At 35.7% G+C, this 27,010-nt stretch overlaps 1 protein-coding gene across 2 annotated transcripts in view; it reads left to right on the top strand.

Moving 5' to 3' along the window:
- Window positions 1-27,010, top strand: part of CSMD3 (CUB and Sushi multiple domains 3) — a 1,160,890-nt gene that overhangs the window by 743,899 nt on the left and 389,981 nt on the right. For both annotated transcript variants that reach the window (XM_081816413.1, XM_081816412.1), the window contains 3 exons: window positions 4,558-4,884; window positions 8,191-8,385; window positions 24,254-24,392. In XM_081816413.1, coding sequence (XP_081672539.1) covers window positions 4,558-4,884; window positions 8,191-8,385; window positions 24,254-24,392 — 661 coding nt within the window. The remainder of the gene's footprint in view (window positions 1-4,557; window positions 4,885-8,190; window positions 8,386-24,253; window positions 24,393-27,010) is intronic.

Here is a 27,010-nt window from a genome sequence, read left to right as displayed (position 1 = left end):
TTCATTAAAGATTTAAATAAAGTTAACATAGTTCACTTGGTAATTGCAGATGATATGTGTGATAAGATATGTGTTCTTATAACGTTTTGTTGGTGGCATTTTATACTTTATAGATAGCATACTTCTTATGGAAATTATACATCTGAGCTAATTCTAGTAGACTCATTTATTTATTTTAACAAGATAGTATATGCTTATTTTCAATCAAAAGCTCTTAAAATATTTAAAGCTTATATTCTATGTATAATGCATTAACTTATTTTTTGCTTGTAGATGCTCACACTAATGCATACTCATGTGCCATTTATTTATATTGCACAGAAAAAAAATTCATTAATGTTTATGATATACAGTATGCTTGGATTAAAAAAATGTATTTCTTCAAATACATTAAAACACTGCAATTTAACTACAACAAAAATATAATTTGTATTATCTATTGATACACTTTTAGTTTCAGTTAAATACCAACACATGCAACTTACCAGATATAGGTGCAATATTGAAAATTTTGCATCTGGGCTTTGACTACTCACAAATGGTAACATATAAAGCCAATATTCATGAAAATAAAAATAATTTTATGGTTTTCAAATATAAGATTTTTCATCTGTATCCAACTTACAATGTTTTTCATTTGTGAAACCCTTCATTCCCTACAAAGGCACAAACTTTACTTCAATATTTAACTGGTTTAAAAAAAAAAAGCATTTTTCAAGACCTACATTTCATCTGAGTTACAATATATGCTGCAAAACATATATTTTCCTTTATTCAGACTGTTGCTTATTTAACATCTTAAAATTATTTAACATTTTTAAAAAGTAACAGAACTTTTAAAGAGACTAGAGGTGATTTTCTAATATGTATTTTTGCATAGTTAAAAAGAAGGAGAAAAGAACCAAATATCAAGTAAGTACTACTGTTTCTCAGTATAGTGTCTAGATACATATTGCCACGATACCTAATCTTATGTTTTAGTAAAGTGGGTATTTTTTGAATGTGGCAGAAATTTCCCTAATCAAAATATGTATTGCTGGCTCTTCAGGGAATGTAGGAAAGGAAGAGTGCATAGAGCCCCTCAATAGAACCCTCTCCTTCTAGGGCCAGTGCTCATCCCTAACCAAGATCACCTTGTGAAGTTCCTGCTGTGAGAAAAGAAAATGTATTAGGAGAGTTTGATTGGATTCTTTTAGCATTATCTAAAGTTAGTAATACTTCCAAAGACTTCACTCGAAGATCTTTCGTTCTAAGTATTCTTCCAAGGAGACAACGTTGTGTGATATTGGAGAATCTATGAATGTAATATATCACATCAAAAATGAAACTATTTTAAAGTCATTTTAAGGGATGCTAAAATACATTTAATACAATATTTAAAATAATGCTGACTAAAACAAATTTAAACTCTTGAAAATCTAGAAGACACTTTTTTATTTTTTTACTACTTTAAAAGTAATTAAGCCCTGCAACTTGGTATATGATAAATAGGTAGCAATTAATAGCTTCCTATATACCAACAATAGCTAATTTGAAAATGTAATGGAAAGCTAATTTATTCAGAAAAATAAAATGATAAAATATGTAGAAATAATTCTTACATAAATCCAAATAACCTGTAGAAAATTACAAACTTATTCAGAAAAGGAAATTTTATGAAAAAAACATAGCGATAGATGCCCTGTTCCTGAATTAGAACACATTATATTATTATATTATAATAAATATGTGAATTAGGGGCACCTAGGTGGCTCTGTCGGTTAAGCGTCTGCCTTCGGCTCAGGTCATGCATGATCCCAGGGTCCTGGGATCAAGTCCCATGTTGGGCTCTCTCCTCGGCGCCGAGTCTGCTACTCCCTCTCTCTCCCTCTGCGTGCACGCTCTCTCTCTCTCAAATAAGTAAATAAAATCTTTAAAAACTAACTAACTAAATAAATATGTGAATTATATAGAAATTGCTTTGAAATTTCAATAAAAGTCCTAACATAATTTCTCCGGGAACACACATTCTTTGGGAATGTGTTGACATGCAGCTAGGTTAAAAACAAACAAACAAAAAAAACAGGCAACAATAGAATCAATGTGAGAATTTTTTAAAAGAAAAGTGCTTATGTGGATATCAAAGTATAATATTAAATTGCTACCATAAAATTAGTGTGGTACTCACAGAAATATAACACTGGGTCAAAGGAAGTTACGTTAAAAATTGCATCTAATATAACAAAGGGTTTAGAGTACTATACCGGCATTGACCTATTTATTTGAGATGGGAGATTAGCATGATAGACCTTGGTCATCCCTTGCCCGGAAGTAGGGATCATTTAGATCAGGGATTAGCAAAATAAGGTCTTTGGGACAAATTTAGCCTGAAGCCTAGTTTAGCAAATAAAGTTTTATTGGAATGTAACTGTACTTTTATTTACCTATTGCACATGGCTGATGTCCTGCTGCTGTGGCAGAGTTAAGTAGTTGCAAAAGAGACCATGTTACCGTCTGTCCCTTTACAGAAGAAGTTTGCTGAACCTGCCTTTAGGTAAAGGACAGTAGAATCAAATGATTGCAGGATGCAGGCAGGTCAAAGTGTGAAGGGAACAGGACTAGGTATGTGTGGGCGCCTGGGTGGCTCAGTCCTTAAGCGTCTGCCTTCGGCTCAGGTCATGATCCCAGGGTCCTGGGATCAAGTCCCACATTGGGCTCCCTGCTCTGTGGGAAGCCTGCTTCTCCCTCTCCTACTCCCCCTGCTTGTGTTTCTGCTCTCATTATGTCTCTCTCTGTCAAATAAGTAAATAAAATCTTAAAAAAAAAAAAAAAAAAAGGACTAGGTATGTGTGCACCCATGATGGAAGTGGTAGGTAGGGAGCTGGAGCGCATTAGCTTTTTCAAAGAAGCTAGAACTCTGGATTTTTCCCCCTCAGATGTAAAATAGGATGATTTTGAAATGTGATTTCAAATTTTTGTACAGGCATAAGAAAAAATTGCACCAGACACATTTGCAGTCTGGATCCAGCCCAATGGCTATCAGTTTCTAAGACCTGGTGTTAACTCCTAACATCATTCCATGTAGAAGAAGCAAACTTAGGTTAGAAATTGTGTTTAAAATGATAAAAAAAAATACATATATAGTAATAAACAATTGATTATATATATAATTCCTGTCATTCTTTTACATATGTTACATATTTTACACACATATATATAGATATGGTTGTATTTTTGTCTTTATATTTCTGTAGATAGAGAAATAGATACTGGTCTTATTTCTGAATGTTAATAAAAGATCTAAACTTAAAAGCAATATAAAAAAATCAAAAGAAATGATTATTTTTAATAATCAAATTATAGTAAAATTATTAACAAAATAATGTATGAATATTATATTAATCATAATATTGAATAGCATTCATAATCTTAAATGATCAGAGTTCATGAGCCTATAATTGAAAAAGAGAGAAAATGGAGAAATCTTCCACTTTGCTAGTAGGCAAAGAAGGGCAAATTAATAATATGTCATTTCTCTTATCGTATAAGAAAGGTCAAATAATCATAATAGTTTATGCTGGTAGAGGTATTGTATGCTCTAATATATAAATTATATTTCAGTATAAGTTAATACAACTTTTCCAGGCAGAAATTTAGCAAACTATTTTTCAGGCTTAAAGTTCATACTCTTTGTAAATAAAATTTGGTGAAAAATTAAATGAATTTGATTTTGTCAAAATTATGTAATGAAAGCCACTGGAAGAAAATACATCATTATTTTAACTATGATTTCTTCTCTGTAAAAAGACCATTTACTTTTGTTTCTTTACCCTTTTTCTGCTTCCTAAATGTCCTGTGTGATCCTTTAGCTCAGATGTTTTTAAAAGCTAGAGGAAAACTGAGGGGAGGTGTCAAGCAGGGGCAGGGAGAGACTTCATTTTAGTAAGGTGTGGAAGTTTGTCTTTCCAGGATTAGCAACTAGTGGTGATAGCTATAAAAGCTAATTTGTCTTCTTATCTGTGTTTTAAACTATGAGAGCATCTCATGGCCATAGTAGGAATGAAACTTGCCTAGTCACCAACCTCCCTCCAAGTTTTGTCTGGGCTACAACATCCCAGCCCTGTTAATATCCGCATAATATTTTTTGTCTTCAATCATTTCCCAAGCATTATTGCTTTATATGGAAATCTCTAAATATTTTACCAATCTTCTTTCTTAAGCACAGAAACAAAAACTTTGTATAGAACTCTAACACAAATATGATAAATGTCAAAATAAATTGCCTCTATTACTCCCTATGCATGACATTTTTGTGCTTATTAAAGCATATGGTCATCCAAAGTAACAGTTGCCTTTTCTAATATGTGAAAATGGTAACATTTTTTTTTCTGTTTTATAAGTTACATTGTTTAATTTTTTTTCAAACTGCTAATTGATTATCATAGTTGTGGCAAAATAAGGTATAATAAGGATAAAGTATAATAAGTAAATAAGGATAAAGTATAATAAGGATGTGGCAAAATAAGGTATAATATTACTTTTGAACATTTATTGTATTTTAAAACCTTATTTCAACAGTTCCTTGTCTGTCTAACTTTACGGCACCAATGGGAACAGTGCTTTCTCCTGATTACCCAGAAGGGTATGGAAATAATTTAAACTGCATCTGGACAATAATCTCTGATCCAGGGAGCCGGATACATCTTTCTTTTAATGACTTTGATCTGGAATCTCAGTTTGACTTCCTTGCCGTTAAAGATGGTGACTCTCCAGACTCCCCAATTCTTGGAACCTTTACTGGGGCTGAGGTGCCTTCCCATCTTACTAGTAATAGTCATATTCTGCGATTGGAATTTCAAGCAGACCACTCAATGTCGGGACGTGGCTTTAACATCACTTATAACAGTAAGTTTATCTTTTTAATATAATGTATTTCTACAACGTAGAGCTAGAAGGAATCACGTAAACCAGCTCTCTTCCTCCACAGAAAAGGAAACTTGAACAAATCATATATATGTAAAATTATGCCAGGGATAGTCATTTAGTTCTTGATTTCCAACCATATTTTACTCCCTATTGTGTCATTTCTCTGTTTGTGAGAAGCCTGATATTAAGAAAATATGTTTCAAATATTATGATAGCAGCCAATATATTAGTTCATTCTATTAAATCTTATAAGCATAAGATCAAACCTACTGTATATCATATACTTTGCTCCATTATTGGTATGCAAACATATAAAGGAGATACATCTTTCTTTCAAAATATTCATAAACCGGGGCACCTGGCTAGCTCTGTCAGTGGAGCATGCGACTCTTGATCTTGGGGTTGCAGTTTTGAGCCCCATGTTGGGTGTAGAGTTTATCTAAAAATAAAATCTTAAAAAAAAATAAAAAACAAAATATTCATAAGCACATAGGGGATCTTAAACAAATAATGAAAGCACAGAGTTATAATTCCAAAGACAAAATTCACAAGGCTGCAGAAACATTACAGAGCAGGCAATCATTAACTTAGGGGCAGCAGACCGCTGAGCTGACTTAGCAAAGCCACCATGGGGGAAAAGCACCTTAGAGATTAAGAGTGTCATCTCTATAGTGAAACTATGCAACTTCAGATCTTGGCTCTGCTCCATTTTTAGGTTTAATAAATGAGCCTCAGTGTTCTGATCAGTAAAACCATATTTGGGGGGCGCCTGGGTGGCTCAGTCGGTTAAGCAGCTGCCTTCGGCTTGGGTCGTGATTCCAGGGTCCTGGGATCGAGCCCCATGTCGGGCTCCCTGCTCAGCGGGGAGTCTGCTTCTCCCTCTGCCTCTGCCTCTCCCCCTGCTTGTGCTCTCTCTCTGTCAAAAAAGAAATAAAATCTTTAAAAAAAACAAAAAACCATATTTGGGTTTCTGTAAGGAATCAATTAGATGATGCGTGTAAATAATTTAGCATAGAGTATATGATACCTAGTAAACGCTCAATAAGCATTAACTGTCATTGTTTAGTTGCCTTCTGAACTATTGCCTTAGCATCTTATTTAATTGTATTTATTATGTTGCTTAATTTTGAGATTTCTTTAAGATTATTTAACTATTGTCTGTCACTCATATTTTTTGTATTTTTCTGAAAAAAAGGTATAAAGATAGCAAAAAGAGGAATCATATGAAAGAGAAAATAGTACGTTAATACACTTATATACTAATGCTTCTGTTTGCAAACATTTCCTAAAGCCATAGAATACTGGTGACTTTTCTTGTTTTTTTTTTCCTTGAAGCTACCACATTCTGTCAGATACTGACCAACTTGATGAGTTAATATTTGTGTCATATAACAATATGATTATAGTTTCTTGCTCTTTAAAAAAAAAAGAAAGTCATCTCTAACCTCCACCCCCTCCCATCCAGTGCTGAGTTTTGACAATAAGTAACAAAAAGCAGTTATTGCCTTTTCAAAGTGTCACTGGTGGTGAAGTTGTCAACATGTAATTGCACATCATTAAAGTTAAATTAGCTTGACGTGTCATACAGACTGCTGTATAAAATAGTTGCTTTATCTGAAAGTCCTTTGAAAAATATTTCATATATATGTATAAAGATAGATATATATATGCACTTACCCATCTATAATTTTTATTTTATCTTAAACGTGTATTATTTTTAACTTTAATGTTTATGGTACCTTCAGGGTATTATGGAAATATGTCTCCTTGTCTCTTGTTCTGTTTCTCAGTAAATAATTTAATACATCATATGCAAATTCTTATATTTAATTTTTCTGCTAAAATTACATTTTTCTGAAATAAATACCTGTCAGGCATTATATATAGGAACCACAAGGCTTAATCAGTTGAGGTTTTTGGGTGTTTTTTAGCACAAAAAAAAACAATAATTAGAAAAATATATATACCTACAAAATATATTTTATATATTTTAGAAGTTACCTTAGTATTCTTCTGTACTGCCAAACTTAAAAATGAGGAGGATGAATAATAAAAGTTTTATAATTTATGAACAATGTCAAAGGGATGATTAGTGAGTTTAAAATAACTTCATGTACTTATGTAGCATGAATATAATAATAATTGTAAATACCTCATAAACTATGTTTTACACGTTCAGACTTTGCTATTTTAAATGTTCTTCCATTTATATTGTGCTAATTTAAATATTTATGGTACATACTTGGCCATCCAGATGAATAAAGAGAGAAATTTGGAGGGCTCATGTAATCTATAATTTTGAGAGATTAAAATATGCACGTTGTCCCTACAGTTATGCTACTTGCTAAGGCTAGGCTAAATATAATCCTGGGAGACACAAAATAAAATAAGAAAGTGGCCCTGAACTCAAGAACTCACATTCTTTTGAGACCTGAGACAAAAAACCCAACATAAAATGTTGTTGAGAAAAAATTTAGTCAGAGCAAGGGATACATTTCAATCCTATCTCTGTGACCTGAGGCCAGCTACTTATCTTTTTCTGAATCTCATGTTACTCTTTAGAGCGCTAAATGTTAAATGAGATTATAACATTTCCAAAGCTCTTATCACTTCCTGAAACATGGTAATTGCAATAGTTAGCTCCCTTCCCTTTTCCTAGATGGCAGAAAATAGATGACAAATGGAAAATTATAAAGAAATTTTAAGACTTTCATACCAGTTTGGAACCTTTCACTATAACCTCACAAGACTGTTTCTCCATTCCAAAGAGTGAATCACAAGAAAAGTTTGCAATGAGATGTCAACCTGCTCTGTATTCAGAATAATTGGAATTCTGGCTGGTATATACTGGTAATTTTTACATAGTCTACGCCTAATGATCTCCAGAAATAGGCAGAAACAATTCTATTTTGAAGTTTAATCTTAGAGTATATAATTCATATTTTTATTTATTTTTTTATTATGTTCAGTTAGCCATCATATAGTACATGATTAGTTTTTGAGGTGGTGTTCAATGATTCATTAGTTGTGTATAACACCCAGTGCACTGAGTATAATTCATATTTTAAAACAATCACACCTATTTACATCACAGGCAAACAGGTAGGGTCAAAGGAGAGCCTCCAATTCTATATATATATATATATTTTTTTTTTTTTAATAAATAAAGGCTTTTCTAGAAATAAACATAACCTTTTTTAAAATCAGTTTTTCTCACCCCAAGTATATAAGAGTCCGTCTCATACTGCTTGTTTGTGTGTTTTTTGTTTGTTTGCTCTTCTCAAGCATTTGGACATAATGAGTGTCCTGATCCTGGAATACCAATCAATGCACGGCGGTTTGGGGACAACTTTCAATTAGGAAGTTCAATTTCAGTTATTTGTGAAGAAGGATTTATTAAAACCCAGGGAACAGAAACAATTACGTGTATCCTTATGGATGGAAAAGTAATGTGGAGTGGACCCATTCCAAGATGTGGAGGTAAGTGCCATGGCGAGTTAAAACTATAACCCCATCATCATTACACAATGGAAACCATCGCAGGGAGTGCATCGTTTACCAGGACTGTTGTAAACTTTATCTTAAAATACGACTTAATACTGTACATTAAATGTATATAGTTAAACAAATTACACTTAGTGTTTCATGTTAAAATAATTTTTTAGAAACCTTTTTAGAAGTCCCCTTTTAAAAAAGAGCTCTTATCAAAAGATATACATTAATAAATGGTAAATCTTGGTTGTATGTACAAATTCTCTTTACAGAGTTGTAGTTTAGTATACTTTATAGTTTCTAGTCATCCTTTTTCATGGTATTTTAACTATTCACAGTATAAGCATTTAATTTTCAAAAACGTGTTAACAACGGGGCACCTTGGTGGCTCAGTTGGTTGAGCGTGCGACTCCTGGTTTCAGCTCAGGTCATCATCTCAGGGTTGTGAGATCAAGCCCTGTGCCAGGCTCCATACTTAGCGGAGAGTTTGCCTGAGATTCTCTCTCTCTCTCTTTCTGTCCCTCCCTCCAGCACTCGCTTGCCCTCTCTCTCTCAAATAAATAAATCTTTAAAAAAATGTGTTAACAATGATTAATTGAAATAAATAAATTTATGCTGGAGCAGCCATTATTTAAAATGTATAATTTTTGTGGGCATAGTTTGCTAAACACTTTTTTTTTTTTTCAATTTTGATTTGCTCAATAAGATGTAGTCAAGAAAGTTCAGGGCAATATATACATGTATGTAATTTGCGTATGTGTTTATGTGGTGGTGTGTGTGTATGCAATGCTTGAAAGTTTATATCTTTGACTATATACATTCATATAAAGTCACAAATTATGTTGGTAAAAAGAAAGGATGAGCCTACCTAAAAAATAAAATATACCAAGTATAGTGTTTCAATTTAGAATCTATAGGAATGTGTGTATGACATGTGGAGCTTTCATTTAGAATTGTCACAATACAGGGCACCTGGGTTGCTCAGTCGGTTGTTTCCGCCTTTGGTTAGGGTCATGATCCCAGGGTCCTGGGAGCGATCCTGGAGTCTGGCTCCCTAATCAGCAGGGAGCCTGCTTCTCCCTCTCCTTTTTGCTTCTCTTCCCAATGGTGCGAGTTCTCTCTCTCTCTCTCCCTTTCTCTCTCGTGCTCACTCTAGTCCTCTCTCCCTCAAATAAATAAATAAATAAAATCTTAAAAAAAAAGAATTGTCACAATAGGAATTAACATTCTGTATTCTGCTTTTCTCCTTCCACTCCAGTACCCAAGGCTACACAGTTATTTTATTTAAAAAGATATAGAAGAACTTTTACTAAGGAATAGATAGATTGACCAGAGCCATGAAACACCTTTTAACAGATCACCATGTAATGATTAGGTGATGATTTTTTTTTTGCATTTTAATTAATTAATTTATTTATTTTGATGTAGTGTTCCATGATTCATTGTTTGCATATAACACCCAGTGCTCCATTCAGTAAGTGATGATTTTTAAATAGTTTCTTGTTTTTTTCGCTTTCCTAATTTTTCTTTTTACCTGTGTCCAAACTCATAAGGGAAACTTTTTTCTGTTTTTTTTTTTTTTAAATTTCTAGCTGATAAATAGAGAATATTTAATAGATAATTCTCAGAAATATAACAGACTTCATTGACTAATACAGCATTACCTATAAATGCTGCCATTCGTTGAGTTAAACATTTTCAGACCACGCAGTTATGTTTTCCTATTAGCCCCTTCAATTAGCTCCTCCCTCCTCTTCTAATCGCTTTCTCATTTGTAATATCAGGGGGCTGAACTAGATGACTTCATGGGTTTTTTTCCAAACCTCCAATGTTATGGGCTTAGTAGAAGCTACCCTGGCAATGGCTATGACTATGCTATTATGTTAAAAAAAAAAACATGATGGAGTTTCACAATAAAGGGCTGAAATAAAAAAAAAGAAAAACGGAAAGTAATGTTCATTTTTGCTTCCCATTATACTTTGCCCCTGAGCTCACTCATTTTTTTAACCATAGTTCCTGACCCAAATTTGGGGAATTGGTCAGGAAAGCCTACATTAGTATTTGAAGGAAAAGTAGGAGATGGGAGAAATTTCATTTCAGGCAGAAGGAATGTTACTGGTTCGATGTACTGAGTGGAGGACAGAGGGCCAGAGGTTTGATGAATAACCAGCGGGGTGCAGAGGATGGCCTGCTTTGTAAATGATGCTAAATGGTTTAAAATTATCCTGTGGCCAGCAGAAAGACACTCCAACCCAGAAGTGACATGATCCGAGCCTCTCTCTCTGCTGCCCCGGGAGCTGTATACAGTCCAGTGACCATCTCTGGGCATTTGAGTCTGGTTGGATCCTCCCCTGCTTAACTTGGCGTTGGTTTAGAAGGAGCTTGTTTCCTAGCTGAATGGGGAGGTAAAAATAATGAGCTGGACATCAACAAATCATTTTATGAATCACTGCTTAATTTGAGAGCAATTTTAGCGAGATTTTTTTCACTGTGAAAAAGGAATGGTTTTTAACTTTCAAAAAAGGGTGAAACAAATCTTCCAAATTCTAATTTGGTACAGGCCAATAGGCTCTCGAGGCATCCTAAAGAGAGCTTTGTGAAGTTTCCAAAGGAAAAGAATATGTTTTTCTGCGTGTATGAGTGAAGTTACATACACTTGGCTCACCTACCAATTTCTGGATCTAACCCCAACGTGGGAACATGACTAAGAATAAGGTTGGAGACAGGGAAGGCAGAATCGGAGTGGGCTGGAAGCGATCTTACTGTGGTGCTTGCCAGGTCACCTGCCATATCCCAGGCCATGTCACAAGGCAGTTTCCACCCAATAAAGCAGACTGCTGTCAACTCCTGTGTAACTCACTCTGGCCAGTTTAGTTTCTGAGACTGTAATTAAGGTTTGTAAAGATTTCCTTTAGTTTTAGTTTTGCCTCAATTCTACTTAGATGTAAACAACAAAAGCCTGAGACTAGCTGAGGAAAACTTCTTTCCTAATGTGTTTTTTTGGGGTTGTTGTTGATCTGTTTTTAATCACCCTTCTCCCTCCACCATCCCCAAGCTGCCATGCAGCCCTTCCCATTGACACAAAGAACCATGTCTGAGAGCCCTCTCTGCTTGTCTTCTTTGTCCTTTAGACTTTCCATATTTTGACAGAAAAGTTTTGCTTATTATTTCTTGCAATTTATCTTTTAGGGCACTATTACGGCCTTCAATACAGACTTGATGTTTTAGCTAAATTTTTTTTATCATCATATTAAATATTTTATATGGATGAAATACGTACATGTGTATGTTCTGATTAATACAGATAGCTATTTATATTTTAGCTTGTTAACACAAAATGTTCCACAATTAAATGCATTGTTAAAAGTTGCTCGGATGTATGGATTGCCATGTTAGAAAGTGGGTAGTTGCTTGTTTCAGTCAGGATTTATAGAGCAAGGGAAGTCGGTACAAAATGTTTCGATAACAAGACACAAAGCTTCAACCTCTTTAAAGATTGCCCTCTCCCTCCACAACCCACCCCCGTCGACTGCGATTGTCTAGAAGTTTAGGCATATTGGCAAATTAGTAATCCACCCGTGTCAACCAGTCTTCAACCCTAAAACTGTGGAACATCTTTGAAAAAAGTGAAAGGAAATGTTTTATCAGTCTTGGTCCTTGAATAAGGATTGGTGAGAGGAAAGAGAGAAATGAGATCATAATTTGTTGCAGTTCTATGATCCCACAGCTGAACTTGGATTCATTTCAGGTAGCTTAAATGCAATTGTTGGACATAAATGGGTTATACATTTTATTCACTGACCCGAAGTTCACCACTGATGTATTAACTAAGGATAGATTTAGGCTATCTTTGTGAAAATTTGAACCTCTTTCTCTAGAATGGGTTGATCAAATTTCCTCATGAGGAAGAAAAATTAGAGGCATTCTAAAGCCTTGCAGTCTTTCAGTTTTGCTAATGGAAAACAAAATACATTAATTACTGTAATCAGCATTGAAATCATTCACTTTGAATTCTACAAACTGTTCGCCTAACTCAGTTTAGTGACGATCAATGACTTCTTCACTTACACTTAGACTGTCACCTGAATATAACTGGCTGTATCTAGGGCCAGTCTCTGCATGGTGTCTCCTTCAAAGATATATCTTACCGCAGTGAATAGTGTAGATGGTTATCATAGGTCTACTTTAATGGTCTGACATAGGGATTTTCATGAGGTGCCATGAAAGCTTCCTAAAAATCCTCTTCCTCTGTCTCCACCAGTTTCCCTCTCATAACAGCTGCATAAACACTTTCCCCCTTTTGCCCTGTGGTCCCCTCAAGACCCCTCTGGCCTCACATTCATTTATTTTTCCACACAGCCCAAACCCCTGTTGGGCAACTGTAAGCCTCCTCACTAAATTCAACCCTCAGGAAGTGCAGTTTTCTTTTTGGAGTATTTTCCCTTGGATTTTCTTCTTTCCATATACCTTCTTTCTTTCTCCTAATACAATCAGAATTTCTCTCAGGGGCCCCTGAGGGCATTGTGAGCCTTGCCCTGTTTCCTTCAAAGTCCTTTCTACCAGCCTAGGTGCTTGGAAATTTGGAAAAGGGGGAAAAGGAGCACAACATTACTGTGTTTAGATTTATTTCTCTCTTCACCTGGATGTATGAATGTATCTTCTGAAATATGGGTAAGATGTTGCTTTCCCTTCATTCTTTTTCTCAAGGGAGTAGTGTGCAACTGGATTTCCTTCACTGTACCAAGCAATGCAAACTGGAGCCATCCCTAACTCTCAAATCCTAGAATCTTTTTCTTGGTAAAATCCCAGAGCATTTCTAGTTTCTGGAATGTTCCTTGTGAACATTCTGAATATTCTGCTATACAGAAGACAAAATTCAAGGTATAATATTTGAATCAGAGAGGTTTCCTTATTGGGCTTTGGGAAACTCACTGGTCTCTGACCACCATATTCTGCCTGTCCAAATGCCAGCTCCAAAGTGCTGAGACATACCTGCCTTATTGTCCGTACCTCAAATGATCTGAGCATCATTAGATTCATGAGTCCCTTTGTAGTAGGGTTTATGCGTGTGGTCATTTGGTCAATTGGCTATAAGTCCACTCTGATGTGAACTTGTTACTTCTGATCCTCCCATCTGTTCGTATCTTTGCCTAGTGGATGTCTTGCTTTTAACCCTTTATAATGAATTTATCACATACCCAGAAAATGCTGTTCCAGCATTTGCACTCAGCTCAGATTCATCTGGATATTCATATTCTCCAGGGTGGTGAGCCTGACTGCCATTAGATGGAGGTTTTGATGGATCTGTGTCCACAAATAATACCTAATGCCCATTGCTATAGATCAGGAGTCATAACCCCAAATGCTTACAGGAGCAAGGCAATTACAGAAGCAAATTAGTTGGGCTAAATAGAACAAGCTGCCCTCCTAAGGGGGAGATGTGATTTCTCACTTTTTATAGAGAGATGGTTACAAAATAAACACTTCTCTTTTTGACATCAATAATAATAATAATAAATAACACAAGAATGGTATCATTGACAGCTGATGACAGTGTTCCCATTAGCCCTCACAGTTCCTTCATGCACACTAGAAAAGGGCATTTTCCAAGAGGAAAATGGCTTGAACTAGCGATTACAAAGGTCACTTTAATTTGAAATCCAGTAGTAGCAATCAATCCCTTGGGGAGTGTGCCAGGCCAATAGAGCAGGTCAGAAAGTATATATCAACCTCTCCATTTTGAGAAAGCACTCCAATGTCTCAAGAAATTGGTTGGACTCACCTAAGAATCACTCTCCAGATAGCTATACCATGAAAAAATGTTTTGAGTTCCTCCTATTTGTGAATTTGTGTAACACTGTTCAAGTCCAATCCTCTAGCACCTAGAGTCTAGGCTGGAACATCCTATTCTGTGAATAGAGCACTCTCCCCCAAGTTGTCATTTCAATCTAGAATAGTGTCTATAATGTTGTTTTGGCTTCACATTGGTATTGTGCTCATGTCTGATTCTTTTTCACCTTTTGGTACTACATTTTTTTTTTCTAAGAATTTAGGTGCTCATATGGCTCAATTGTGTGGTATGATTTGATTCAGGTGGACTCAGGAACTATCCAAGTTATTCAGGAAGCATTAATAAATAACAGGTTGTTTGCTTTGTTTTTCTTTAAGAGTTAAGATATGAACATTTTATGCAGTACAGTAAATAGAAAGCTTCCCAAATACCTTCCTAAGCCATCTCTTCCCCCATCCTCCCATTCGAGGGAATGGTTACATGTAAAAATCATCATCACCATCATCATCATATCTCTCTCTCATGCTTACACACACAGTCCTGTCATCACTAAGCTGTTCTCTACCTTCCTATTTTCCCTGTCTCAGCCCCATGCCCTTGCTGACATGTATGTAGCCCCTTTCCTCCACATTTAACCCTTAGACTAACACAAGACCTATTCATTCTACTATGCTCTGCTCTCAGGAAAGATTAGTTCATCCCATTCTAATAGTTTCAGTTGAGATTTTATCTCCTTGGAAGGTTGGTAAATACAGTTCTCTACCTCATTATAAGAAATTATGCATTAGTTTAAAAAAATGAAAAAGGAGAAAGATCAAGTTTTTGACATATCTTTTCAAGCTATTCTCTGGGTTGCATTTCTACTTTATGAATGCCTGCTTCTGTATTTGTCAGTAATAAACCAGCCAACGAATCCCAAAAGAACTTGAAAGAGATACCATGCCATGAGACTTAAAATAAAACAAGAAAGTTCTCTTTCTAGGTGTCAAGCAGTGAGTGCTAAGTCATCTAGAGTTTTCTGTTTTAGAAAGCAAGACAGTTGGACATAAATTAAGTCTCCTATCTTTGTTGCAGTCATAGAAGGAAACTGTTCCTGGGTATGAGGATTTATTATTCATTGGTGAATGTCACTTTTTTAAAGCTACTGAACTCGACTTATGTAGACTGAAAGATGAGAAGGATTTATTTACAGACCAAAAATGAGAGTTGAGTTAAAATGTATTCAATATTTTGTTATAAAACCTGAAGTACATACCATTTACTTTTTAAAATCAAATGTTTCTTAATACTTTAAAGTTATAATTATTTAACTGTGGAAAAAATGTTAGTCTAAAAATTATATACTTTATTAAATTTCATTTTATTAAATATACCACTCAAGCTCATTTTAGTCTCTCTTCCTGGTTTCTCATCTCGATGATATCTGTATGTTCCAGAGCTAGGTCTTGAATATTTTCCTCCTCTCTATTTCCACTCATTCTATGGGTAACTGTCATCGTCTCTAACTTTAAATAATATCTATGTGCTGATGTCTCTCAAATTTACATCACTAGCCTAGTTCTTTGCCCTGAAGCCCAGACTCATATATTCAACTTCCTACTCAACATCTCCACATTGATGTTTAATAGGCATCTCAAACTTAACCTGTCCAAAACTGATCTGCTCTCCCTCTGTCACTCCAAACCTGCTACTGTCACAGACTTTCACCATCATCATTAATAGCTCCATTCTTCCAGTAATTCAGACCAAATTTCTTGGAGTAATTTCTGATTCCTTTCTGTCTGTTAATAACCATACACAATCCATCAGAAAAAAAAAATGTGTTAGTTCTACCTTTGAAATATGTTCAAAACTCATCTAGTTCTTACTTCCTCCACTGCTGACATCCTGGTCACAGCAACCATTATCTCTGGCCCAAATTACTGCAACAACTTCCCAACTGGTCTCACTGTTTCTGCCCTTGTCCCTATTCAATTCTGTAGAAATTATTTGTTGTCCCATTCACCTGTGTCCATTGATTAATTTCTTCATAGTCATTTCTCCACTGGGACTCAGAAGGGTTCTGATGCATGTGCACTATCAGCATGTCTCCTTATTTGTACCTGGGTTTTATCTCCCCTGCTCTCTGTGCTGTAGCTAGCAATGCCCTCCTTGATCTAAAGCAATCCCTTCAACAAAAATGGAAATAGAATATTGGCCTTCTGGATTATATGGTCATGTTCTTGAATATAATTAGGGTATAATACATTCATTGAACTGCTTTATAGATAAAGAGGATTACATTTAATGAAATACATTGGAAGAGTCAGATGTATGCTATTGGCTCAAAGCTGTTGATTTAATTAAGACACCAAGTTAAGACTAACTGAAAGAAAAGTTCCCCTTCCTTGTGGAGACTCATAATATTTAATAATATTATCATTGTAGCTTCCCTGGCTGACAAGAAAATCTTTAGGAGCAAAATGAATGACAAACAAGGTATAGAGGATAATTTTCTTGTAGCTCTGGTATTGGCAACTTAGACGCCCAGCTAAGGAGAAAGAAGTCTCAATACCCACTCTATAAAATAATAACAATAATAAATTGAAGTCCAGATACCCCCTTCATGGCTAATTAAGTATGCTCTAACTGATTCATCTCTCTCAATCATAACCTCAGGCACCCCACTTCCAATTTATATAAGCAGCAAAAAAAGGGAAATCAAGATCTATTGATCTATCTATTGATCTATTCATCTATCTATCGATCTATCTATCATCTACCTACCTGTCTGTCAATCTATCTGAAACCCCTGAAGTCAAAGTTGTTCAGTTTTTTTATCTCCCTCTAAGAAGGAGGATACTAGTCTTTTTCTCTTCAAGCCAAGTTGAGGGGGAGGGCTTTAGAAGAATCCCTCATAAAGTATGGAGTTGCCTGGGAGAAAGAGAAACGAGAATCCTCAGGTAGATATCTGATTATACAGTGTGGTACTTGCTGGTCTGTCCTCTGTGCTGATTGAGCAAGAGGAAGAAAATTGACCGATTGAAAAGAAGGAAAATTGTCTAGTTCAAACAATTTGGCAAGTCAGTGATGTCAATTTCCTATGCATCAAATGAATACCAAAGAAGGTACCTGAGCTTCACCACCAAGTGAAGGAAACCCAACAACCTGAGACCATAGGGTATACTGCCAGGGATGGGAGCGAGGAGGTGACTGGAAGAGGTTGAGCTTCTCTGATAACAGAGAATTAAACAGTGAGAAGCCACCTTTCCCCACTCTTGGCCTTTCCAAAGGACTCATTTATTCTCATAGAGAACAAATATTTTCCATATCTGACAAGTGGAAGGCATCAAGGAAGAGTCAGGGTAATGAGGGATATAGCAATAGCCAGGAAAGGACTGACAATACCATCTATCCCATCCCAGCCCTAACAGACCACAGGCAAAAGGACCTAAAAGGAAGAGGAAGGAGAGAAAATGAGGGGGAGACTATTCTAAGTGCTGAAGTGAATGGAGGAATGAATCATCAGCAAGTGCTAGTCCTCCATCAGCACCCTCCTCCCCATTCTCTAAGCCTCTCAGGCCATTGCTCAAGGACGCACCTTGGGTAGATGTGTGGAGAAGATAAGATAATAATTTTGCTTTGGACTGGACCAAGTTTTTTAATACTGAAAGTGATGAGAACGTTAGAGGATCTGCCCAACTTTTATTTAAGGAGATGGAGATTTGGCAGTGCATTTTTGAAGGCAGTAATTAGAAGGAAGGAAGAAGGGAAGAAGGGAAAAGAAGGAAGGAAGGAAGGAAGGAAGGAAGGAAGGAAGGAAGGAAGGAAGGAAGAAAGAAAGGAAGAAAGGAAGGAAAGAAGGGAAAGCCATTTCTGTTTTTGTTCCATCAATTTCAGAATGTACCATAAAATGCTTACTCAAGCAAGAACTTCCTTGCCCTCAGCAGAGAACACCCTGCATAACCATGGCTTATTCTCCTTCCTACTCTCTAATGGGGTATCTGAGAAAATTCCTTGAGTGAATAGGATAGGACTGAAGTCCCTGGAGAACTGTTTGGAGGTAAGGCTAGATCCACATGCCTGATGAACTTTTCCTTTGAGGATAAGAGATTTTCTCTTGAACTCAGTTAGCCTCAAAGGATAGGAAACCCTTCTCATTCACAGATATTGCATTTTCTTTGGAGGGAGTTCTTCTGAGGGAGCAATTAGAGTAACAAGCTGATGCATAGATCAGAATTTATTTGTGGTTCTCATTGAGAGAATGTGCATACATCTAAAAATAAACCCCACTTTTAATTAAATGTTTACATAGTATTAAATTCCATTCTCCTGGAGGGCTACCACAGGGAAACTGATGTAGTAGCAATCTGCAGGGTTTTGCTCCCACTCTCTGTGGAACTGAGTCTGGGAGAAGGGTTGAAGGGGTTATGGAGATTAAAGAAGGTACAGAGCTGTGATTGTTTCTCTGTAACCCTGGCCCTTTAATTTGTGTGTTTCTAGCTTCCTCTTTTTATCGTAGATTCAGACCCAATATATTTCTCATAATTTTCTTTGAAAAATCATCCAGTGTGCTGCGGTTAAAGAGAGTCAGTGATTACTTACCACACCTATATTGATAAAGAAAGTTAAAAAAGGGGGGGCAGGGATGGAACCCTCATTGTTTGATAATCCCTGAGATGGTATCTGGATTTTATCCATGCACAGCTCCCCAGAAAGGCGAAATGTTAGAACGCTCACTTTTAAATTCACTTATAGCCAAACTCCTGAGATCAAACTCAGCTCTTCCGATCCCCAACTACCCTCTGAGCACCTAACTGCCACTTCTCAGATGAAAGAGCATCTCCTGCTGTGGAACACTAGAATTCCTTAGCATTTTTATTCAAGGGAATTTTATCTGAATAAAGTCTAAAGCACTTTTGACTCTTTCATATAGGTCTTAAAACATAGTGGGTATTTTGAATTTGTCCCTTCTACTTAAAGTAACACAGAAATGAGTCAGCACTCCAACGCAAATTATTTATAACAGACTTTCTTCAGACCTTAGAAAAATAAAAGTAGATAAATGAACTATGTCTACTTTATATTTATAATATGTGCCCTGTTTTTATTGTTAAAGATGGGGGTTGGTTGGTTTAGAGACAGCAATCTGTATTTCACTAACAGATGCAAATCACTTATTTATCTCAGGAACCTGAGATATTATCCAGGGGAATCCTGAAGCTACAGACCAGCCATACCTTAGGTTTTGTCAGTGTGGTCTATGGGCCAACAGCAGCAAAATGGCCTGTGAGGCCAGGGTGGGGGTGAGGGAATTGTTAACAGCGCAGCTTTCTGGATCCCACCTTATAACTAGATGTGCATTCTGGAAATCTGCATTTTTTTTAAAGATTTTATTTATTTATTTGACAGAGAGAGACATAGAGAGAGAGGGAACACAAGCAGGGGGAGTGGGAGAGGGAGAAGCAGGCTTCCCGCAGAGCAGGGAGCCCGATGCGGGAGCTCGATCCCAGGACCCTGGTATCATGACCTGAGCCGAAGGCAGACGCTAAACAACTGAGTCACCCAGGCACCCCTGGAAATCTGCATTTTAACAAGTTCCCTGGGTGCCCACTAAGGTTTAAGTCTTCAAAAGCAGTAACCACTGCATAAAACCAAAAAGTCCTTTCCTTACTCCTCCACGAACTATAAGCTTCCAAAACAAAGAACTACTTGACTTTCCCTCACACACATTTGTATTTTCACTTCCTGTCTCTGCTCTCTCTGTCCAACTCCCCTTATCTTCTATTCATTTTTTTAAATCTAAATTCACTTCTGACAAAATCACCTTCAAGAACTCTTCCCTAATGTCCCTAGGATGTTATCTGTCTCTTCCCTGTGTTTCCAGACTGCCTATCCTGCTCAAGCATGTGCTTGTCCTGCGTGTTAGCTATACCCGTCTTCCTTGTAGAGTGTGGGTCTCTTGAGGGCAGAGAAAATGTCATATGTATTTGTTTTTTAATTTCAGCACCTAGCAGAGTATCTTATATATAGCAGAAACCATATATGAGACAGATTAACAGGAGAAAAAAACCAAAGTTTTATTACATGCACAAAGAGGCCCAATAATTGAAACCTAAAGAAATGAGCAAGGCAGATAGTTTATATACTTTTTATGCAAAGATTCTTTGAGGAATTGACAGGACAAAGAAAACCTTGGGAGCTTCAATTGGTAAGAAATTCTAAACAGAATTTGGACCACAATAGTAAATTAGTAAAAAAAAATAAGAAAAAAAAAATAACAAGCGTTATTTACACAGTCTCCTTGGCTCTAAATTTCCCATCTCTGGCGATAAGGATATCTCTTTACCTTCTGGTACAGGGAAGGTACCTTTCATGTGGGAGATTTATTTCCTGCTTTCAGGGGGACAGAGAAGGGTCTGAATGTCCTTTTTGTACAGGTTATCTCTTAAGTAATATTTATTTAAGATAATGCCAAGTGGTCCATCTTGGGATGGTCTGTCTTGGCCCCACATAGGCAAATTATTTAAATTCTCTACACATCAATGTTCTTATCTATATTAATAGTACATATGTGGCTGGATTTTTTTGAGTTATATAAAATAATCCAAGGGACTTTTCTCATAGTTCCTGGCACATAGGAAATATTCAATAAATGTTAATTGGTAAAAGTAATACAAAGACCACACAGACACATACCTGACACACAGTTGTTTGCTGCATGACTGAAATACAAATGAGTGAATGATGAATGAGTGAATGAATGAATGGGACTTTCAAAATACCTTGTCTGGCCTTGATCTCCTTTCTGTTTTGTATATATTCCAGTTTCCCTGGTTCAGGCAAGCTTAGTTACTGTCTTTTATAGAGGTCTATCTTAAATTGTGTTGCCTTTATACCTGGAGGTACACAATCTTATTTTAGTTGTTGAATGTGTAAGCCTTTATTACATTTCAAAAGCTACATATTTATTTTTAGGCATTTTGGGGAAAAAATATAAGTAGTACATAAACACTATTACTTCATAGATATTTTTATTTAGGGCAAGTCTAAAAAAGTCATTGAAGTTAAAATATAAGTGAATCTATTTAAAGAAAATTATTAATTTAATATAAGAAGTACATGGATATGACAAAGTTGTAAGGTTTAGACCACTAACTTATTATTCCTTTTACTGTTAAATTTCTCTTTATTAATTCAAATATTTGCTACTAATATTATTAGTAGTTCTTTGTTCAAAAGTTCGTGCTCTTGCTCTCTCTCTCTCTTTTTCCTCTATCCTACACTGCTTTCTGCTTTGGGCAGATTTCTACATCTCTTTTTCTCTACCATTGATCTCCCCTTATTTTTTCCCTGCATTTTGCCCACTCCATACTCTGCTGCTTTTGCTACAATGTGGCTTGTCCCTGTGCACATCTCCCTGTCACGCGCTGCTAGTCGCTGTGGCCATGAGGCTTCACTGAGCATCGGTCTCTCCTCTTAGGTTTCACACCCTGTTGGGGAGTCTGTTCCCATACTTTTGGAATGATACATTTGGAGAGTTTCAAGCCTATATGTGAGAGAAAGAAGAGCTTCAGAATATATGTTATAAGTTAACTAGAAGACTCACCTTTTAGTAGGGTCACCTTCAGGGAAGTCCTTTCAGGGAACAAACTAACCACATTTTTATGTTCTCCTTTGTTCTAAAGGCTCCTCCTAACTGCCTCCCTCACACTTAAGATAGAGGGGCCTTCAGCTAAAGTGCTTCTGGGTACTTTACTTTTTAATCCTTTATGGCCTGTTACTCAATTGTTAATTTTATGACTGATTACCTCTTTTAATGATGATTAGACTGAAGTACACAAACACTTGTCTAAAACAATATGAGTCCATGACATATTAAGGAGTTCTGTCAGAAATTTTCCATATTTCCGGGACCTTCTCTCACTAAGATACTTTACTCTCTTTTAAAATATGGTAATTTAAGTGGCTATTATGCACCTAATTTTATTTTTGAAATACATAATAACCCTACAGGAAACCTAATTATGAGTCATTGTAGCAAAGAGGAGTAAATAATCCTCCTGAAAATGGTCTCCTTTGAAAGCCTTTTAGGAAACAAAATTAAATTAACAAAAGGAAGAAAATCTAATTTTATATGAAAGGTTTTTTTTTTTTGCATGCAAATAACAAATTTTGACAAAATTTTACATAAGTATATTTTTCTCAAATGGATATTTATAGTAATGCTTGATTCCTAGGCCAATTTATAAATATTTCCTATTTTGTTTAGGTTATATCAAATTTTTTAAAAAATGAAAATGAGTAAAAATAGTGTCTGAAGTAATAGGTTTTAGAAATTTTGCTAGTATAACAGAAACAAGTAAGCAACAAAAATATAAACACATGAGATAAAGTTTAAATGGAGCGGTTTAGAGAAAATAAAAATATAACATAGGAAGTCATTGGGAATGGTCTCTAATATGTTGAAAAGCTAATGCAGTATATATTTGCTCTTCTTTTTTATTTTCCTTTCTGAATAATTTTCAGTAATTCAAATACTCTTTGCTCCATTTTTGTTTTCTGTGTGTACATCCTGAAGGTACAGAGCAGGCTAAGGTAGCTGGGCTGCAGAGTCAAGTAGAGATGTTCAGAGTCTAGGCTAGAGTGTAAACTAGATCATGCAGGGCCTTATTGGTCAACACAGGAAGAAGTCATTGAAGGGTGTGCTCAGATTCGTGGTTGAAAAAAATACTCTGGCTATAGCATGGAGGATAGTTAGTGTGGATGAAAAGGCTGGTTAGAAGGGTCAGTTAGTGGGGCACCTGGGTGGCTCAGTCAGTTAAGCGTCTGCCTTCAGCTCAGGTCATGATCTCAGGGTCGTGGGATGGAGTCCCATATCGGGCTTTCTGCTCAGTGGGGAGTCTGCTTTTCCCTCTTAGTCTCCCTCCCTCTTTCTCTCAAATAAATAAACAAAATCTTTAAAAAAAAGAAGAAGAATAAGAAGGGTCATTTAGGAAGGTTTACTGCAGGGATGAGATGATGATATGATAATGTAAACTAAGATGGCAGCTATAGAGATAGAGAAACAAGAGTGAGCTTGAGGATGGCCTGGATATGGGAGTAAATGAAAAGGATTATAGAAATAAGAAAGATGCTAACATCTAGCTTCCTGGTTTGTGCAACTCCCTGGATGGTGATTTCATTTACCAATACTAGGAAATAGCGAATACTGGGAAATAATGGGAGAGGACCAGTTTTGAGGTCCTGTTTTGTAAAAAATGATTTGAAAGTACTTTTAAGACTTAGTAAGCCTTGTGAACTTTTGGGAGTTGCTCTTCTCTGGACTTGGTTTATTCATCTCCAAAATGAAGTGTTTACACCAAAAGACCTAATCAGTACCTACTGGAATTACAATGTTATCATTATGATTTCAATTATGTGTAAATTTAGAGAAAAGCAGAAAATTATATACTGGAAATGATAAGCTGAGGATTTGAATCTAATGTTAAAGGAAAAGGGATCAACATAGATGTCTAGGAAAGGGAATGGTATAATGAAACTGTAATTTGAAGGATATTATTCTGACAGCTGGACTGAAGCAAGAGAGAAATTAGCGGATGGGAAGTCAGGGAAGAGGCTGAATCAGTGAAAGCCCAAATTGTATTAGGGACTCTAGAATAAGGAAGATTAGAGTTTTAGACAGCATATAGAATGAATTAGCAGTATTTGATAATGTAAGTCAGAAAAATGAAAGAGAAACTAAAACTAACAATTTACGTTGTTTTCAAGCCTTAAACATGAAAATGATGGAGACACAAGAATGCATTTAAGGGATATTATTAGGACACTTGAGGACAATCAGTTTATCCGACATGCTGAGTGTATAGCAATGCCATATTTTCAAAAAGTGAATTACTTTTTCTAAGGAAAATAATCATTCAGTAATAGGACTAGATGTAGCTTTCCCTTCAAAACGTTACTAAATAGCATTTTAAAAGTACATGCAGAGATTCATTTAAAAGATTATAGTTGGTACTAATAATAATCTCTACAACTTGTTCTAAAACTTCTGTTCTTACTCGTTCTCTGATTCCATTTTTTCAGCTCCGTGTGGTGGCCATTTTTCAGCTCCTAGTGGATTGATTCTTTCCCCAGGATGGCCAGGATACTATAAAGACTCTTTGAACTGTGAGTGGGTGATTGAAGCTGAACCCGGACACTCTATCAAAATTACATTTGAAAGGTCTCTACAAATATTTTTCTACCTTTAAAAAAATACAGATTGTCTAAAAGAATAGTTGGCATTATCCATTTTATTTACCAAATCAATGTATCATTTTATTGCAATAGTCAATGTCTGTGCGTTAAATGTTTCAGTTTGTCCCTTTTAACCTTTCAGCCTGCTTTCAAGTTCATTTTCTATTTGTTTAATGCTCTGTCAGTACTATTGAGGTATGTAAGATGGACCTTTTTTGCTTTATATATATATGCTTCATATGCATATGCTTTATAAACATATATACACTACTGAGATATGAACATGTGACCTTTAACTTAACAAGTTTACTTGTCCTGATTTTAAAGGGCTGTGTGTTCTGCTGTATTTCGAATGGCAAAAGTGTTATAAACACATTTGCATTTATACTGTAGTAGAGACTAAAAACACTCAAGCACACCACCTGCGTATCTACGACTACAAGTCCTTCAGAAAAATGGCTATGTCAAATTAATGTGTGTTAATGATTGGCCAGTTGAACATTTTTTCCCTAGGAAAAATAGCATTACTGATCAAATAATCTATGCCATGAAAGATTACAATATTAAATATTAAAAAGTTAAAAGACTGAAGCTTCAGGTCTGTGATTGGATCACTATTTACAAATTGAAATGCAAGTATTTATATAATTTCCCAATTATATTGTTGACTCCCTTCATCTTTCAATCCCTTTATTTAAAAAAAAATAAACTTTCTAAGCATTATATTCACATAGAAAACATAAACATAGCAGAATTATGCTGATGATTGAATTTTACGAATATAACATGATCCTTCCCTGATCCAAGAGGTTCTTCACTGAATTAATCTGTCCATACTAGTGTTAAAACTTGAGAAGAAAACAAATTCTATTTGACAGCTGTAAAGTGTTAAACATCTCACATGAGGCCATCCTACCTTACTGTGGCCTACACGACTTGACTACAACTGAATTAGTTTGCTAGGGCTGCCATAACCAGATACCACAGACTAAGTGGCTTAACCAACAGAAATCTATTTCCTCACAGTTCTGGGGAGGCTGGATGTCTGAGATCAAGGCATCAACAGGGTTGTTTCTTCTGAGGCCTTTGTCTTTGACTTGTAGTTGGCTATCTTCTCCCTATGTCTTAACATGGTCTTTCTTCAGAATTTTCTCTTCTTATAAGGATACCAGTCATGTTGGACCACCCATATGTTCTCATTTACCTTACTTATATCTTTAAGGGACCTTTCTCCAAATACAGGCACATTCTGAGGTACTAGGGGTTAGGACTTCACATATCAATTTTAGGGGGATACAATTCAACCCAAAACAGTGACTTATGCACTTAAAAAAAAAAAGTTTATATTTAGAATACTTTGGCAGAGTTTTTGTTGTGATGTTGAAATCATATCCTTTATTCAGTGATATAGCCTGTGTTGCCATAGCAATTTTAGTGAAAAGCATATGATTTATTCAGAATAAAATCTTCATCAAATAACAGTGTTCCATGAATGTGGGACCCAAATTTACCAAATTTACCCAAATTCTATTTGGTTTGGAATATATAATATAACATAATAATATTGATCATATCATTTAATAATTTTAAAAATTGTATTGATTCATGTCAATGAGACAGATTTATTACATGTTTTTAATTTGTTAAATTTAGAGCATCACATTTGAAGGATTAGCATATTTTTCTATCATAATTGATTCATATTTTAAATAAGTACATTTTTATAGGTGTAAGTACATAATTTTAGTATTTCCTCTTTTGGACATAACATTATTCTGTATGAGGTGTTATGATAAGACAATTGAAAATGTATTATACTCCCATAGTTTATAACATCTATCTGTCACCCATATATTTCTTACCATGTCATTACCTTCAATATCTAAATAAAAAGACTTGAGCCTCACCTTATATGCAGAGGAAAGTCTGGACCCTCCTTAAATTTTCAGATTTCCTAGGGATGCTTTTGTTCACTTCCAGCTCTGAAATCCTGCTCTTAGCGTCATCTCACTTGTGAGCTCTGGAGGCTGCCACCCTCCCTCAACTCCTTATGCTGCTCCTTATTTGTATCACTTTCCTTCCTTCTCACAAAAACCTTAATACAAGGGATAATCAAAGAGAATTACTGCACTGTCTCAATTTTTTCCTGGTAATCCCCATCTCGGGAATGATTGTGTGTATCTCCCCAGTGCCCTCTCTTATCCCAGACTCTTCCCTGCCTCTGGCCTTGTCCACACCCAGGATCTTCAACCCTCCTTCCTCTACCTCTCAGTACTCCCTCCAGAATTCAGCAGGGTAAACATCTACTGTTACTTTATTATTCAGAGCAATTTAAATGCTTGTTTCTCTGAGCTTCCAACTGGGTGATATTGGGGGGTAGGACTGGGGGTGGATTTTGTTTTTCTTTACAAACATGCTAATTAAGATTTTTTTTCCTAAATCAAAGATCAGTGTTTTCCTAAGAATTCACTCTTTTTCCATCTCTCAGCTGACTCCAATGCTGGACAACTTTAAAAATAGCTTATTTTCATTATTTTATATTCAATTTAAAAACACTACATAAGCATAAAATAGTATCACTAGAAAATTAGTTCAAGTTTTATT

The sequence above is a fragment of the Leptonychotes weddellii genome, chromosome 4 (genome assembly GCF_054177405.1).
Source record: "Leptonychotes weddellii isolate Sample4059 chromosome 4, ASM5417740v2, whole genome shotgun sequence".
In the NCBI taxonomy this organism is placed as follows: Eukaryota; Metazoa; Chordata; class Mammalia; order Carnivora; family Phocidae; genus Leptonychotes; species Leptonychotes weddellii.
The sequence above is the reverse complement of the archived record's forward strand: the minus strand, read 5'-3'. Positions and strand labels throughout refer to the sequence as shown.